The sequence below is a fragment of the Gymnogyps californianus genome, chromosome 14, assembly GCF_018139145.2.
Source record: "Gymnogyps californianus isolate 813 chromosome 14, ASM1813914v2, whole genome shotgun sequence".
Classification (NCBI taxonomy): Eukaryota; Metazoa; Chordata; class Aves; order Accipitriformes; family Cathartidae; genus Gymnogyps; species Gymnogyps californianus.
This window is the reverse complement of record NC_059484.1, coordinates 12,946,067-12,963,627: the sequence shown is the minus strand read 5'-3', so window position 1 is coordinate 12,963,627 and position 17,561 is coordinate 12,946,067. Positions and strand designations below refer to the sequence as shown.

Here is a 17,561-nt window from a genome sequence, read left to right as displayed (position 1 = left end):
TGAAGGTTTTTATAGGAAATAAATGGCTTTGTGTCTCATCAAAAGGGTAGAAGTCCCAGGGGCAGAACAAATGATAGAGGGGATTGTGGAGAAGAGACAGAGGAAGCCAAGTCTGGAAGAAAGAAGTGAATAGACAAGAATGAAAGAAAATAGATGGTGAAAATGGGGTGCAGTAAGGCCTTCTAAGGCTTGGTAATACTTTTGATAGTTAATTCGTATTTACATTCGGGGTGCTTTATGGCCTTGGGTTTATTGATATAAAAAAATCCCACTCCACCCCATAGAGCTACATAGGCAGATGTTGTCTACAGGAGACAGTCCTGGCAGTAAATCCAGAGGCACTGGTTAAACTTCAAGCAAATACAAATACAAAAACCAAATACACCAACAAAGTCCGGCAAGAGCAATGTGAGACCACACTGTAATAATTTCTCTCTCTTTCCTCAAGTCCAAGTATACAAAGGCAAAATAGCCAGTTTTGCAAGAATGAAGTTTGAGGAGCTTTGGGGCCTCTCTTTTGAGGCTGTTTGACAGTACACTGTGGCAAACCTCACCCCACCTCCAGCGGCATCAGCTGCTTCCCTGGTTTAGGCTAAATTCAATGATGAAAGGTAGCAACGGAGCAGCAGTGAGGGTCGGCACAGCGGTGGGGGCAGCCGCGGCCAGCGGGGCAGAGCTGCAGGGTCGTGGTGACATAGGGAGCAAGGGGCAAGAGGGAACTGGAGGGTGAAGGACACAAAGGGTTGGGTTGGGGGTCCGAGGGAGGGCGAGGAGGTTGCCGAAGTCTTGCTGTATCTCTGAATGATAACCCATGACAGGTACAACGCGGTCGCTGAAGTTCATGCTCTCTCCCATTGACAGTCGCCTGTGTTTTTGAAAAACAGAAGCTTTTGCAGTGTTTTTGGGGTTCTTAAATCTCACCGATTTCCGCCACATTGTTGCGAAGCTGAGCTGGGAGACAGTTAGTGTCTAATCCCTACTGAAAATGAATCAAAACAGGAAACCAGTTTGCCTCCGAAGGGCAAACGCATTTGTCGCGAATCCTTCAGAAGCGTGCACCAGATACCAAGCCTTAGCTCAGCTCCTGCCTGCCCTGTGCCAGCGTCCACCTCGCCCCGCTCTTGCAAAAGCTGAGTGCCACTCGCCGAGGAGCTACAGGGCGAGGATTCAGTCGGAAATAGGGTACGCCGAGGTAGTTGGGATACTTGGATGTCTGTTCTTTTCTTACCCTGTCCTAACTGCCCATACTGTTATCTAGCTATATCTGGTATATGATGAATAATAACGCAGCAGAGGCTGCCAGAAAAATAATTTTGTCGGCAAGTTTTTGCGGATATTATTTATTTCAAAATTTCCTGTTATTTTTTCGTAGCTAAAAACTGAGACAGAACAAAAACAGAGAAGTGTTTTGTTTCTTGGAAAATAGGTGCAGTAAAAATGTTACATTTTAGATAAAATGCGTAGTTTTGAAATTCTCAGTTCCCAAATATTTTTTTAATAAAATATTTATTGTTTTATAGCTTTTCAGTATGAAACAGGAGTGTTAGTAAACTAAAAGTTTCATGAAAATAGTTCTTTTTGGTTAAAAGAGCATTTAATTTTGTTGGAAGAAAAAAATAAAACCTGAATTTCAACCAAAGGTTTTGACTAGTTCTCTAAGAACCCATGTGCTGAGTTGAAATACATGTATGTGCATACATGTATGTGTATGTGCAATCCATATAGAGGTGCCATATATGAGAATGATTCTTCATACTTTTAAACGTCTTACATAATCAGTTAATTTGCTTCTGCTCCATTAAAATTAAATCTCCTCTGGACATGACAGTCTTGTCTAATTATTCACTTAATCCACAATCATTAGCATTAACCAAATGCTTTTCTCTGTCTTTTAGAAAAAAAGGACTTTGAAGGGTTCTGTGGAACTTTCCAGGATTAAATGTGTGGAAATTGTGAAAAGTGACATCATCATTCCCTGTCAGTATAAATATCCTTTCCAGGTGAGTCTGTCTGTTGACCATACTGATAGAGATATCACTTCATTTTGTATTTCAATAAAATTCTCCTTCACAGTGCAGTCATTAATGAACCCAACGCCAGGGTGAATAACAACAAAGGAAGAAAAAACAGATTGAGGTTTGAAATGAGCTGGGGAATCAGAGACCGAGTGTTGTTACAAGATCCATAGACTCTTACACTCATTGGTTTTAAATTGGAAAGGATCATTAGATCTTCTAATACTATCCCATGTTTAACACAATATTCAGCTATTCCACTAACTCATGTTCAGAGAAAGCCCGTCTTTCACACGGGGAATCCACCCAGGGTTTTGGCCAATTTACCAGTGTGTTGCTGAAACTAAATACATTCAGTGGCCTTTGCATCAGAAGCTGGTGAATGTGATGCATTAGGGAGACTGCTCTAGACAAGAACAGAGAGGGCTTTTAGTGATGAGAGGGCTTAACGACCAAGAGGTCGACAGTGCTAGCTCTAGGATGAGGAACACATTGTCTAGTGTTAATTATTAATACATATGGGATACATTTACATTGCCATGTAAACATAAATGCCACAGAATATTTGCTCAGTTATTGCAACACAAATTCCCAGTTTATTATGTTATTCCCTGTGCTGCCATTTATCAGAATTTTATCATATTGGTGACAGTATTTTTCTTAATAATTATGGTGTATGGATTTCAGCAAATACAGGACCATCTCTGTTCACCGATGGCTTTAAAAGAGTGAATTATCTGGACTCAGATTTGTAGATAAAAGCTAATGATTGTGACCCATGTACACAATAAATGTTAAAAAAGATAGATAATTTCATAAAAAGAAAAAAGACAACCATAAAGCAAGATTTCTTTTTTTTTTTTTTTTTCGTTCTTGTTATCTGAAAACCAGCATCAATTTGGAGGCTTGGCTTGGTACTGTCACTTCCGACAAATCATGAAGTAGCTTGTAGAGTTTTCTCTAAATCTTCATTTGAACAGTAAAAGCGCATATGCACCATGCTCTAGTCTGAGCCCTGGAAAATGTTACCTTGCAGAGATATGAGAAGGGAGAGGAAATAATTTCCCAGACGAGGTTGGGTCAGGAAACCCTCCCTCTAGCTTGGGGTGGTCCCCAGCCAGGATCATAAAAATTGTCCTGGAATATTACAAAATTTTGCTATGTTTGTGCATAATGAGCACTCAAGAAACCAGATGATCAGAGTGTTACAGCCTTGTTTATGGGCATTTGGGAGCAGCAGAAGATGCTGTCGTACGCTGCAAATGGCTGTCCATGAGCAGCCCGAGAGGAAAGCTCTGAACTGGGGCTGGGTAGGAGCTGCCTGGTTGGGGGAAAGCTTGATGGGGGAACCTCAGCTGCTCTTAACTTGAGTGAACATGGACTAGAGAAGGAACAAATGCTCAGATCTGTTTGTTTTCGGTCTGAATTTTCAAATCTGTATCTCCATATCTCCAATGCTTGTAGGAACAGCAAAGTAAAGTGAAGGTAGTGGCCAGTACTGGTGGGATGGTAATAGTGGACCAGTCATGATGGACAGTGCTCTGCTGCGGTCGTGGTAATCGCTCCTGCTTGTAGCACATCTGAATTTTGTCCCACAGTCAGTTTTGTGGTACTTTGTAAAATGATACCGTCTGAGTTTTTTTAAAAATATCTCAGCTGCACCCAGCTGTAAATCTTCTGTAGAACCACCAGTGGCTTTTTGGTTTTGTGTGGCTCATCTGGCAAGTGAGCGCCTTGCAGAGTGGCATGAAGTGAGTGATTTTGTGCAGTTGTGCGTACTCATGGCTACAGCTTTTGGAGATCTGCTTACTGCATATTTCAAAATCTGCCTTAGTTTGTCAAAACATTATACAGACATAACAATAATATCAACAGGAGTGGCTTTAAATAAGTGGGAATTATTCCTGCCCTATTTCTATTTTTTGTAAAAGAGGTTATAATTTATCTCTCCATAGCATGCAAAGCAACTGAGTCACACGGCTGTCTGTGTGTGCCTGCAAGGAAGGGCTTCAGGCCAAGAGATAGCAAATATTTCCTGTTCTTTAATCAACATTACCTCATCTACACCTCTGGAGAAACTTTAAAAAACAGCTGCTCTCTTGTAGAAACCTCTGTTTAAAGACAGTGGTCAAAGTTTTTCAAAGAATCTGTGCGTCAAAGAGACCAGGTCCCGTTTGGAATTAAATTGTTGAGATAAATATTGGAAAAGAAATATAGATTATGCGTCATATCAAATTTTAGGCCCAAAGGTAGTCATCTGATTCAGTTTCTGAGTCATTTTGGTTCTTGTGATGATTTTACTCTCTGGTCTGAAACTTCACAAATGTTCTGTATTTCTCTTCCTTTGTTTGTTCATCATTAAGGCCAAGTTCATGAAAACAGCATCTTGATTGCTCATTGTTCGTCTGCTCCAGCTTCTTATTTCCCCTCTATAATCCTACTGAAAGCTATTAAAAACTTTGAAGAATAATAGTAATCCAAATAAACTCCAGGAGTTGCTTGAGATTTGTCCTGACACAAGAAAAGCTAAATTTGGCTCTTAGATCTTAAGTGAAGGTATCTTACAAGAAACTGCTAAAAACAGATGCCATTTCCCCAGAGATGCTTTACAAGGATAAACTGCAGTCAGTGAGTAATGGGCTGAATCCTCTGCAGATTGAAACTGCTATGTCTCCATTGATTTCATGGGCATTTCTTAACAGCATAAAATTGATCTAAAACACTGCTTGTCTAGAATTCTTTCTTGATCAGGATTTCTACTCCATTTTAAATAATCAAAAGTCAATGAGGTTAAGAGATGCTTCTGAACAGACCCTGTTACTCCACTTCCCCACGTCATCATTTTGCGTGTAACTTGTTGGTACGAGGGCTGCTGCCTGTTTCCTTCAGTGACTCCATTGTGCCCAGCATATCTGGGATTGCTTCTAATGGCTGGCTCCCTTCTTTACTCCCCCCTCCAGATCGTCCATGATAACTACATACTCTACGTGTTTGCACCCAATCGTGAGAGCCGGCAGAGATGGGTCTTTACACTGAAGGAAGGTAATAAAACCCCTGTGCCCACCTAATTGTTGAAGTTACTTATCCCAGACCAGTTTTCTCACAAGCTATGATGCAGAGAAAATGTGCAAGAGGAGTCAATGTCTTATATCTAAGCATGCAAAGTGGTAATGGGGAATGAGGTTATAAAATCAAATTGCTTGTAAATTTGGTGGGTGTGTTTTCAGCAGCAGTGAAAAATTTGGACATGGAATGCTTTATTTGCCTCTTTCTAGGATAAACTGTTAATATGTTACTGTAATCTGAGGTTTCTTATTCAGAAGAGATGAGGATTTTTCTATGGCTAATTTTTTTAAGAATCTTTTCTGCGTAGAAGATTTTTCAGCTCTTATTAATAGATTTTTTGTTTAGATGACAACCTTCTTAGAGAATCATGATTATTAAGAAACATTTTTGTGGGTAGCTTTCATTTCCTGTTCACCTCCTGAATTGTGCTGTGGTTCACTGCAATAATTCTGAAGTGAAGGCACAATAACTAACCACTGCAGGCAGAACCGAAGCATAAAACTTGACATAAGGAAGGTGTTACTTAGTTACATGAAAATTGCACCAGGCTTCCGTCATAGCTTTTTCCTGCTTTATAACACAAGCTGCTGTATTGTTCACTCTGAAAACATTGTGCCTGATGGAGATATTATTAAGTTCGTGCACTTACTCTTGGAACCAGTTATTCCCCTTCTGGAGTGCACCTGCTCCAAGCTTCTACTTTATCACCTCTTCTCGTTCAACATTTTGAGAATGTCCCCTCCCTTGGACAATTTGAATAGTCTCTTGAAACAGGCCAGCAGAAATTTTTTGTTCTTTTTAGGAAAATTACTATTACAGATAGAGAGCCTGAGCTTCAAAAAGAAGGACCTTTAATCGCTCATGCAGACATTCAAGACTGGTATTTACATGTGCAAAAAATGTTTAGTGCTGGTGAATGCCAGCTTGTACAGCTCCTTCTGAACACCAAGCCAAAGCAGCAAGTGTCCATGTCTTACATATATACATACTGTAGAGCTGTAGTCTGTCATGGGAATCATCAGTATATGGCCTGCCAGGTTTTATTTCTTTTTATGAGACCTTCCTTCTGTGTTTTTGGTGGTTATCAGTTTAAAGAGAGTCACTTTGGTAGGATTGTGTTCTGCCACAGTAGAGAGGTATGAGCTCCATCACCAGCAGGAAGGCTATTCCTCCACGTCGATGGCAGCATTCACTCCTTTCAGGAGAAAGGAAAACATTAATGGAGGAGGCTGATAATATTCACCAAAGCTTGGTTTGACAAGAATAAGAAGCCTCTTTAACGTGCAGATTATTTCCATTCAGTTCTAGATGTTTCAGAGCTGATGTGAATGCAAATAAATTCATTTTCCCCCTCCTTTTTCTTCCCCTAACATTTTCCAGAAACCAGAAACAACAACAGTTTGGTTTCAAAGTGTCATCCAGATTTTTGGATAGATGGCAAGTGGAGATGCTGTGCTCAGACAGAGAAGATGGCAGCTGGCTGTGTGGAGTATGACCCCACCAAAAATGGTATGGGATTTGTTAAGACCATCCTGACGTTAAAATATTTATTCCTAGCAAAAGTAAAGGATCGAATCTGTCTCATACAGAACATCAAAGAGTATCGTGTTACATTTCCATCAAGAGACATGTTACTGGCTTCTTGGGATACTCTGGCTTATCTTTTACTGTATATGGCATTCTTTGTTTTGAATTAACATTTTCGTCTGTGTGATGCTTGGTGCTGTCTTTGGAATGAGATGGAGAACTAAGAACTTGATCAGGTGTGGTCAGTCAATAAGCCATAATAACAACCTTCTTGAGATATATACATTCAACCCTGTGTATCCTATTTTGTCCTAACTGTATTTCCTCTGTGGTTTCAATGGCCAACTGTAATCTTTACTTTGTCTCCTGAAAAAGCATATTCAATCATTCTTCACCCAAGACACTTTTACCTTGTATCTGGGTGATGCCTTAAGTAATCTGTACACCAGTTCCAAATCCATGCTGTGTGGCTGAGCGTCACTGTGTAGGTGCAGGCTGTTGGCATGTCTTACTCTAAAAGACCAAGGCTTGCTATTCACTGGTTTTGTATCACCTTTATTAATTCATTATCTTGGTGGTTTCTCCCCTGGTTTTGTCCAGATCTACTTCAAATTACCTTCCTTGATTTCATTTCAGCCTCAAAGAAGCCTCTTCCTCCCACTCCTGAAGATAACTGGGTGAGTGCAGTGAGGCACGCTAAGCTGTCCTTAGTGTCCTGTGTGTTTAACTAGCAGTGGTGAATATGTCTTCATTAAGGTTCACCACGGTGCAGTGACCTAGAATATCACCTGTGATAACATTCCCTGGGCTTTTCTATTACCTTTTCCATATTTTTTCATAAGCTATAAATCAGCAGCATCCCACTAGGGTTAGATTCAGTCCTGCAAAGAGAGCTTGGTTTCACAAATAGCTTTCCAACGGTGAGTGAGGCTTCAACTGTATTTTTTTTCAGTCTATAGAAAGGGAAACTGGGGAAGTAGGAGGGGTATGAGAAAAGCTGCTGTGAAGAGGAACAGAGAAGTGATTTTCCAAACCCACTTGTGGATGGGACAAAATGTCATTGGCTTATTTAATAAGAAGGGAGAAGCAGGGTGGTTGTTAGGGCTGGGTGCCTTACTGGAGGGCAGCAGGGCATTGGGACAGTCCCTCTAGGGAGGCCATGGAGATTTTATCACTGGAGGCTTTTAAGAGGAGTTTAGGAAACATCTGTGAAGAATAGATCAGACAGAGGTAATCCTGCCCTAAGGAGTAGGTAACTATTTTCTGTGCAACTAAAATTTTTATATGAAATTCATTGTTTGAAAGTGCTGAAAATTCTCATGTTGCCACCATACCCCACTAGACGCCCTGGGGTGCTTTCCTAGCTTTGAGGCTTTTGAACCCAGAGGACACCAGTGCTGCCAGGGAAATATCATTTTAGAGAGCATGCCATTGTTTTTTATGAATATGAATATGATGAGCCTTTTTCCTAATTTGTGCAGAAATTGTTGCTAGACCCAAAGGAAGCCTTAGTCATGGCCATATACGACTATGAAGCCCAGAATCCGCAGGAGCTGACATTACAATATAACGAGGAATATTATGTGATTGACAGCTCTGAGGAACATTGGTGGCTGATTCAAGATAAGAATGGGTAAGTCCCTTTTCAACAGTCAGTTTACAAATCCTTTCTAAATCCAATTGTTCTTCCATTAACATATATGCTGGCCTCTAGCATAACTTTTGTGAAGCATCCTCTGATATACAGGAAAAGAGTGATGGAAGGTTATTTACAGTAACTTTCTTCCCTTTGGTGTTGCTTGTATTCAGGCAGCTGAAGAAAAAGGATCTGAAAGTTAGTTTTAAAAAAATAAACAGTCCTTAGCTCAGGCTGATATTCGCTGTCATACACGTGGGGGAAAAAAATTGTGAAAATTGTGAAACTCTCCAAGTTTAGAGGTGCAATCAGTTGTTTCCTTCTCCAGTAATCCGACTAAATATATAACAACCAGCATTTCTATCATGCAAAGAGCAGGCAAATCTTTCAGGGCTGACTCCCACAGATGCAGAGAAAATCCTGTCTGTCTAGTGCACTCATGTTGTGTCGCATTTTAACAGGCATGAAGGCTACGTGCCAAGTAGCTACCTGGTGGAAAAATCACCCGAGAATCTGCAAATATATGAGTAAGTTGTGCCTGTGTTTTTCTTGTACCTCTAAGTGCCCTACCCCACATAATGTGTCGTCGCTAGCCCTGGGGACGCTCAATTCAGAGGCTTTTCAGCAGAAACGCTGACTTGGAGTCTTTTGATGTTTTCAGATGGTACAATAAGAACATCAGCAGAAGCAAAGCAGAAACGCTCCTCAAGGATGAGGTAAACCAGTGTTACGTGCAGGGTGTATGGGCAATAGTAATTAATTAATGACAAATGAGGAGAAGCCTGCGAGGGCTGCTTTGTGTAAGAGAGAGCTGAACCCTGGGTTCCTGCTGTGTTGCTGTCCTTGGCTGCTCTTAGTGTGCGATGCAAGATAAAGGACCACTAGCAACCCCCCTTACCTCCACGGCAGCTGAGCGTGGGCAGAGAGCTGTGCCATCCTTCTTCGGTCAGACACACCCAGTAACTGGGGCTGATGGAAAACACTGTTTCAGAACACTGTGTCGACTGAAAACCGTGATTTTAGCTCCTCTTTTTTGTCTCTGCAGGAGGCCTGCGCATGCCAGTAATTCTCTGAAAATCTAACCAATCTCGTGCCGAAATATTTTGGGTGAAAGCCAAGAGTATGGGTTTGGGTGGTTTTTTTTAGTCTTGTGTGTGTGTGCATGTGAGCACGCATCTTTAATTTTTCAGTTGAGCCAGACTTTTCCAGTGAAGACTGTAGTGAAAATAAAAAGAATACACTTCTTGTTCAAATTTTCCACACAAACACAACCTTAGTTTTTAAATCAGCTCTTACACCAACAGGAGATCCAAATAAAGTGTTGTTTCTTGGAATGATAGTATTTTATGAAAATAAAAGCATTTTTGTGCGGTTTTAAAAATTCTTTTAGTTCCTATAAACTCCTACGGGACATGTCTATGCATGGTTTAGTGATTTTATTTTTCCTTTTGGTCCTACCAGTGCAGCTTTTCTGTGGCAACTACCCCCGTGTGGCTGCAGAGCCTTCTGGTTCAAAACCTGGCAGTCCCCACAGCTCCCCCCAAAAATGTGGCCAAGCTCACGAGTGATCTTTGGACAGGTTTGCTGTCAAGTGAGACGGAAGGGCAAGAACAGAGCGTAAAGTAACTCAAGCAGGATGCTGTCTCCAATACTTGCCTACCTGTGCAAGCAACCCCACGCTGCCAGAGAGATGAGTCCTAAAGCCCTCACTGTGCATGATATAGATGCTTCTACAGCAGCATCTGGAGACCCTTTTTAGATCTTCCCTGTGCTAGATATTGTATAGGGCAGATTTAGTAGATGTTGTGCAGACATGCATTGAAGAGACAAACCTGGAATGTTTATAGCTCAGTGGCCCGGTCCCACCTGGGCAGAGCTGCACACTGAAAGTCAGCAGTTCGTCTGCAGGGGATGCAGTAGCAGCCTCAGCCTCTGTGTTCACCTGGAGCTGAATCAGTCCGCTGGGGAGGTGGGAAGGAGGCCGAGGCAGGGTGCACTTGGTGGATTAGGTTTGCACCAAGTGTTGTGGGTGGATAGAGGACATATAAAACGGAGGAAATCTACCATGTAAAGCAAAGGAGGCAAGAAAATAATCAGGCACTTGGGATGCCAGATGAAAAGCATCTTTATCTGCAAACAGAAGAAAAATACAGTTTTTATTATCAGTATATATGTCAGCACAGCACATTACATCCAAACTGTGATGTTAAATCTTCTCTGCCATCCGATCCATTAGTGCCTGGCCCTGCAGGATCACGGCCTATGATACATTTTAGCATTCAGATGAGTAGAAAACAATTACAGTGAAAAATTAAAAAGGAAAATGGTTCTGTGAGTGCCAGAGTGGAGGAAGCCTGCTTTCCTACATATTTATGTTTAGATACTGGATGACTGGGGTACCTATGAAAGGGCAGGATCTTGACCAAGCTTTTCCCATTTGTGGTATATTGGTAAATTATCTTTCATACAGTCCCATATGGAGTCTCTGGTGTTGAATAAATTGTACTCTTGTTCTCTAGCTGCTTTCTCAATGGAGGGCACTCAAAGGGGTTTGCCTTTCCAGTCGGCTGCCCATTTCATTGAACTTGTTGGGAATTGATATCACCAGTGTTCTGTCAGATAGGGTTGAAAGCAATCAATGGGTTGAAAATTTCTAGAGGAGAGGCTTAGAGGGACAGAGAGACACACACTCATGTACCCACACCCACACATACTCAGTACGAGCACATAAGTCTCATTTCCTCAGGAAACTGAGCTAAAAATACATAGCACCCAAGAAAGACCAGCTGGGTGTACCTGCAGGCCCTGGGCAGCCATCAGAGCTGTGCATGGAACAGACCAAGCTCTGCCAGTTGGCTGATGGTTCTTCTGTTTCCTACATGTTTAGCACACCCTCATGACTGAGTGTAGATGGGGCTGAAATGAGCAGAGCTTTGCCCCCAGCCCGCTTCTTTTTTTCTATTATGTCTCTAACCAGTTTTCTCTCCTTTGCTCCTGTTACAGGGTAGGGAAGGTGCCTTCATGGTGAGAGACTCGAGGCAGCCTGGCATGTACACAGTCTCTGTTTTCACCAAAGCATTAAGGTACAGCTGAGCTCAGCAGCTTTTCGCATCAATTACATCAATGAAATGGCTTCTATGAGAGGGTAATCTCTGTAGTTGTTTTGGCATTATAAAGAGAGAGCAGAAGGCTCATGAAAATGATAGAGGAAAACACTTCCAAAAAAGGCAGAAGAGTTAGCTGCCATTCGCAAAGTGTATTAAAGGCTCCACTTCTCCCTGCATCTAAATATATGCCTATAAATAGTCCCTTAGACATCACTGGGGTTGTAATTTTGATGAAATTGTCCCCCCAGCTGAAGTGTCAGTAGGATCAACATGGACTGTATGCTGCACTCATCACAGGTGGGTAATACAAGACTAGTGAAAGGGTTTCAGTGATGGGGCAGAAAGTTTTGTTTCAGAAAGAAGAGGCAGAGAAACTTAGTACTCAACCTGCTCTCATCGGGAAACCTCAGCCTTTCTAGAGATGAGACCATCTATGAGTGAGAGGGAGAACATACAAGTACACAGCTTTCGTTAGCAATTGCAGCTCACTCCTTGCTCCTCTCCCATTCGTTCCGCATAGGGAAGGTTCTCCCCTTTGCTCGCTTGCTTGTCTTCCATTTATACCCCAAATTCCTGTCTTTTTGCTGCAACCTAGTTTTCCTCAAAGAAAACCTCCTCTTTTTCAGCATGGATAACAATCCCGTTATAAAGCATTATCACATCAATGAGACAACTGACTTTCCCAAGCGATACTACTTGGCAGAAAAGCATGTGTTTGACTGCATCCCTGAACTCATCAACTATCACCAGCACAATGCGGGAGGTGAGTGAAGGCCGACGCTGACCAGGGAAGTTGCTCTTTTACCATGCAGCCAGGTGACTGTTTTGAATGCAGGAAGGCTCCCAAGCCCTCTGTCCTTACAGTGAAATGTTAAATGGCATCACCTTTTCTCCCACTTATCCTGGCACTTGAATGGCAGGAAAATGACCATCTCAGGCCAGCTTCCAGCATTACATCTTCATTCTGGTTGTCCTTCTAAGGCTGACTACGACCAACACAGATGTCATAATGACATACTATAGAGAGCCTTTTCATTCCTGGGAGCCCATGGGGGTGTGTCACCACTCCCAGACCAAGCTACCTGTTTGAATTACACTGCAGGGCCTTCTTGCCCCGGAGGTGATATATCCCTGGGCCTTGATTTGACACAAAGTTAGGGCCAGGGCCAGGATCCAGAGCCAGACATGGGAGTCACCAAAGACTCCCATCCCTACGGTCCAGGAGTACCAAGTGAAACCCTGGGCTTCAAAAATACCCTACAAATAAAAGGTATAATTTGGAATTTCATCAGTTAGTAGAGACTCACAGCTCACATTTGCTGTCAGACTGAAAATGGGAGATAAGCTGAAACTGCTCAGAACGGGCTTCCTCCTAGCAGGCAGGAAATCGCAGTCTGAGCAGAGGTTCAGCTGCCCTCAAGTGGAGCTAAGAACTCAGTACAATAAATCTGCTTCCAGTATCCAGACTGCCTTCTGGGGTAGTGACAGCCACACTTCCCATGACTGTGACAATAACCAGAACCCACCTTTTCCTCTGTTATTCAGGTCTTGTCACTCGTTTGCGATATGCAGTCTCTTCTTGGAGAAAAAAGGCCCCAATCACTGCAGGGCTGAGCTACGGTATGGTACTCTCATGACTATATGGGAATCACACTCCTTGCTGGTTAGCTGGGTGATCCTGAATATCCCCATGGATATTGATGAATATTCATGTGACTATCGCCACAACAAATTGCTTTCTTCAGATCTTTACACTGCACTATTCACTAGATTATCATCTTTGTCATTACCATTGATAACTGAATGAACTGATCGTGGAGTGCCTTGAGGGAGGTGATGAGAACCTCAGGGTCTCAATGAAGTCAACATTAAATACTGAAATGAATGCTGAACAAAGGTGGTGGGAGTAGGAGCAGAGCATAACTTGATGAAAGCTGAGTCCCTCCTGAAAGGTGCCTCCATTTGTGTATTGTTGTCTACAGAATTTTGCTGGTATCATCTTTATTGTAACTCTTGGAGACATCAAAGAAGCACGACACGTTGTGCTCGGTAGTGCACATATGCATGGTAGAAACAATCCTCCCTGAAGAACTGGATAGACAGGACAAATGGGGAGGGAAAGGGGATGTTGTTGTTCCTACTCTTGAACATGACCTGCAGCATGAACTAGTCAAATGAGCTACCAAAGGTCAGACAGACAATTTGAGGGAGAGCCAGAAAGTCTCACTTCAAGTCCTGTCTCAATGTTTAACCCACAAAAGCTTTTTGTTTGACATTTTACTATCCTTACTCTTTCTCCCTTACAATCAACAGGAAAATTGGTCATTAACCCCTCTGAGCTCACCCGTGTACAGGAAATTGGCAGTGGTCAGTTTGGGGTGGTCTACCTTGGCTACTTGCTGGAGAAGACGAAAGTAGCCATAAAGACAATTCGTGAAGGAGCAATGTCTGAAGAGGATTTCATCGAGGAAGCTAAAGTCTTGATGTAAGTAGTAGATTCACCAAGAAAATCAGACCCTGTAGGATTCATAAGACTGAACCAAGTGTTGTGGTAACTATGAATGGAGAATTTAAACTTGGATTATCTACTATGTATCTAAATAGTATGTAGAGAGACCGGTGAGCTCCAGTGGTTACAAAGGAAGGCAATTCAAAGTGTAGGTGAATTACTGTGCTTCAAAGTCTATCGATAACCAGAATGGTCTTCCAGATCTCTGCTCTTCTGGAAGGTAGAGTTAATTGATGGTGTGTTTTGGAGAGCAAAGTGGTTTTTGTCAAAAATAATTAGATGGAGAAATCTCTTAAAATTTGAGGGAAATTTAATTGAAAAACCTTACCTGCTAAATCTTTTTGCTTTGCACAACTGAAAATATTTCTTTGGTTTTATTGACTTTGTTTGTATTTTTTACATTTTCCTCCCTTCAAAATAGACAGAAATGGATTTTATTTTTGTTTGATTGGATAATTTTCCATGCAGAAAAGTCTTTTGGTGACCATTACCATCAAAATGGGATGATGCTTAGTGCTACTTGACCTTAGACTTGGTCTACACATTTTCTTCTTTCTGCTTTCATAGTTGGCCTTTGCAGAGAGAGGGGTGCAGCAGGGTGACATAGGTGGCCGTATATAACATACTTGCTGTAAGGATAGAAGCACTGAGCCTATTTCAGTCTCTTTCCACCTTCCCTCTCTATCCCACAGGAAGCTGTCTCACCCCAAGCTAGTCCAGCTTTATGGCGTGTGCTTTGAGAACACTCCCATATGCCTGGTGTTTGAGTTCATGGAGAACGGCTGCTTGTCCGACTACCTCAGGAGCCAGCGGGGCAGTTTTTCAAAGGAAACCCTGCTGGGGATGTGCCAAGATGTGTGCGAAGGAATGGCTTATCTGGAACAAAACTCCGTCATCCACAGAGACCTGGTGCGTTGGTCCCACATAGACTTTTTCTCTGCTCCAGCTGGGCTTTTCCCTGGGCTTTCTCCCTTCCTTAATTTCAGCTTTCACACTCCTCCTGCCTGTCTGTGGACAGGGGATGCAGTATCTCTCCTTACTGCAGAAGCAGCATCAATATTTTAGGAAAAAAAAACCATCCCCTGGAGCGCTGATTAATCTATATTTCCCTTAATTGTGTTTGGGAGAAAAGAAATGAGGACATAAAGTTTGTCTCTTTTTCTGAGTGGACTCTTTTGCTCCCTGAGAGCCCCAGCTCCCACACTTCCCACGTACTGACCACTCTTCATGTCTAAAATCAGTGAAGGTGCCAAAAAGACCTGTTCTAACATATGTATAAACATGCATTGCTGATAAAATACTTTTAATTATGTGGTGTTCAATCAAGCTGCATCAGTCACTGCTGCTGTTTTGTTAGGGGAGCAAGGACTGTGAGTAGCTGTGGATATTTTAGGGTCTTTCTCTGCCCGTTCTGGGCAACAAGGGTCTGCAAGTCAGACTGATGGTTGAACAGCTTTTGTGGCAACAGGAACATGCTGGCCATAAAATGTACAGAAAGCATGAGAACCTCAAGTTTTCACTCTTTTTGTATGGTACGATGTCACTTTGATTCTCCTTTTTTAAGCACTATCTGGTCTGCCAGGATAAAAGCAACTGAGTGGCTGTGATAGTCTTTCAGCTCTGACCTTCTGCCTTTGCACCTTCTTTTCTTGCAGGCCGCTAGGAACTGCCTGGTGGGGGAATCCCACGTGGTTAAAGTGTCTGACTTCGGGATGTCGAGGTAATGCTGCCGAGGCTGCGCACGCTCCCTGCGGGGCTGTCACGGGATGGGGGGCGTTACTCAGCATGCTCCCTTCTTTTCCTTTTCCAGGATTGTCCTTGACGATCAGTATACCAGCTCCACGGGTACCAAGTTTCCAGTCAAGTGGTCTGCTCCAGAGGTTTTCTCCTACAGCAACTATAGCACCAAATCTGACGTTTGGTCATTTGGTAAGAACCTGTTGTCAGAATGGAAAAAATTCAACAAACGCCAGCTCAGAAAACCTAGGGGCTCAGCCCTCAAGTAAACTCTCCCAAACACTACATCCTCTGGGCTCCAGGGGTGTTTTGTCTGAATAATGGCTTAGGAAAGCAAGCCTCAATCATGTAAGTGAAAGAAAGGAAAGAATAGTAAACTACCTAGATACTTTGGAACACTGCAAATACCACCAATTTTATGTATTATACCTGTGCAGTGCTATATAATACCAAATAATGAACTCTATTTCATGCTGATATAGCAGAAGTGTCCAAGAAAAGGTTGGAGCGTCACTGACAAGATTATAGAAGGGAAGGGAAGGGAAGGGAAGGGAAGGGAAGGGAAGGGAAGGAAGGGAAGGGAAGGGAAGGGAAGGGAAGGAAGGGAAGGGAAGGGAAGGGAAGGGAAGGGAAGGGAAGGGAAGGGAAGGGAAGGGAAGGAAGGGAAGGGAAGGAAAGGAAAGGAAAGGAAAGGAAAGGAAAGGAAAGGAAAGGAAAGGAAAGGAAAGGAAAGGAAAGGAAAGGAAAGGAAAGGAAAGGAAAGGAAAGGAAAGGAAAGGAAAGGAAAGGAAAGGAAAGGAAAGGAAAGGAAAGGAGAAGGAAAGGAAAGACATTTAGGCACTCCACCTCTCTGCATGTCAGTCCCAGGCACTGATGCTTCCCTCAAACCCTCTGCCTTTCCAAGATTGCTCTGCTGACTCCATTTGCTTTATGCCGATCTGAAAATATTATTTCACTGCTCACATTTTCTCACCTCATTTCCTGCTCCCCAATGCATTGTTTTATGATTTGCATCTGTTCTTTGGTCTCCCTTCTGGACCCTCATAGATAAGAAAACCGTTGTATATTTTTTTCCCCAAAGTCATCGGCACTGGAGATAACAAAGGCTATCCCCTGGCCTGTTGCTCTGGCACACTAATGTGTCTGGCCCATCTCCAGCCAGCATGCAAATCGCGGTACTGCAGAATGAATCGGTGCAGTGTGCTGTGCACAGCACACAGTCAATGGGGTGCCACTCAGCTCCGGGCCTAGCAGTAAATAATGCAGGATTATAACCTTTGCTAGTCTGCGCTTGTGAATTCTGTGCTTCCCTCTCCCTTTACTGTCTTCTGCTGTGGTTGAAGTTGTGCATTCCTGTGGTGGGTTACAAGCAGCGCAGTGGGAGCTGGGTGCTCAGACCCACACAACCACCTTCGCGAACCCAGCATGGAGATGCTTCAGAGAGCACCATTCCTCTTTCCGTGTCCCCTGGCATGTGGAGGAGGCTGTCAGCACTCACCACATAATAACAAGGGACAACATTTGCCAGTGGAGCTATCTCTGGCACCTCACAGCAAAGCGGCAGTGACATGGGGAGAGATGCTGCTTTGATAAGAATGTTCTTCTGCTTCACAAATCGGAAACTGGCCTGTACAATGAGAGCCACATGCTTCCAAAATGGGTGCTCAGTTTGATTTACAGTCAAGCCAAGCCTGGTGAAGTTGGCTCACTCCAGTTTCAGGGCTGAATGAAACACCGGTGAGCTTTGTTTGCGTTGGTCAGTCCTTCTTTGTGAAATGTGCAGACAGCAGTGTTGTACATCTGTCAGACTTGTTATCTCCCCATCCAGTGGGGTTTGCGTAAGAGGATTCCTATGTCATGTCATGGTCTCATGACTGTGAGAAGCTTTCTGCTTTGCTACTGTGCAGCCCGTTCATCTCTTCTGCCAGGCCTGAAATCCTGCTGTGCCCAGGAGAACAAAATGG

At 42.9% G+C, this 17,561-nt stretch overlaps 1 protein-coding gene across 2 annotated transcripts in view; it reads left to right on the top strand.

Annotated features, from left to right (window-relative positions):
• Positions 1-17,561, top strand: part of ITK (IL2 inducible T cell kinase) — a 32,090-nt gene that overhangs the window by 12,567 nt on the left and 1,962 nt on the right. Inside the window, exons 2-15 of one of the 2 annotated variants that reach the window (XM_050905302.1) lie at positions 1,896-2,000; positions 4,976-5,057; positions 6,462-6,590; positions 7,245-7,285; positions 8,090-8,241; positions 8,706-8,771; positions 8,906-8,960; positions 11,248-11,327; positions 11,978-12,114; positions 12,897-12,971; positions 13,665-13,836; positions 14,553-14,769; positions 15,516-15,580; positions 15,671-15,789. In XM_050905302.1, coding sequence (XP_050761259.1) covers positions 1,896-2,000; positions 4,976-5,057; positions 6,462-6,590; positions 7,245-7,285; positions 8,090-8,241; positions 8,706-8,771; positions 8,906-8,960; positions 11,248-11,327; positions 11,978-12,114; positions 12,897-12,971; positions 13,665-13,836; positions 14,553-14,769; positions 15,516-15,580; positions 15,671-15,789 — 1,495 coding nt within the window. Of the gene's footprint in view, positions 1-1,895; positions 2,001-4,975; positions 5,058-6,461; positions 6,591-7,244; positions 7,295-8,089; positions 8,242-8,705; positions 8,772-8,905; positions 8,961-11,247; positions 11,328-11,977; positions 12,115-12,896; positions 12,972-13,664; positions 13,837-14,552; positions 14,770-15,515; positions 15,581-15,670; positions 15,790-17,561 lie in introns of both variants that reach the window. The other variant, XM_050905303.1, reaches the window with a different exon arrangement.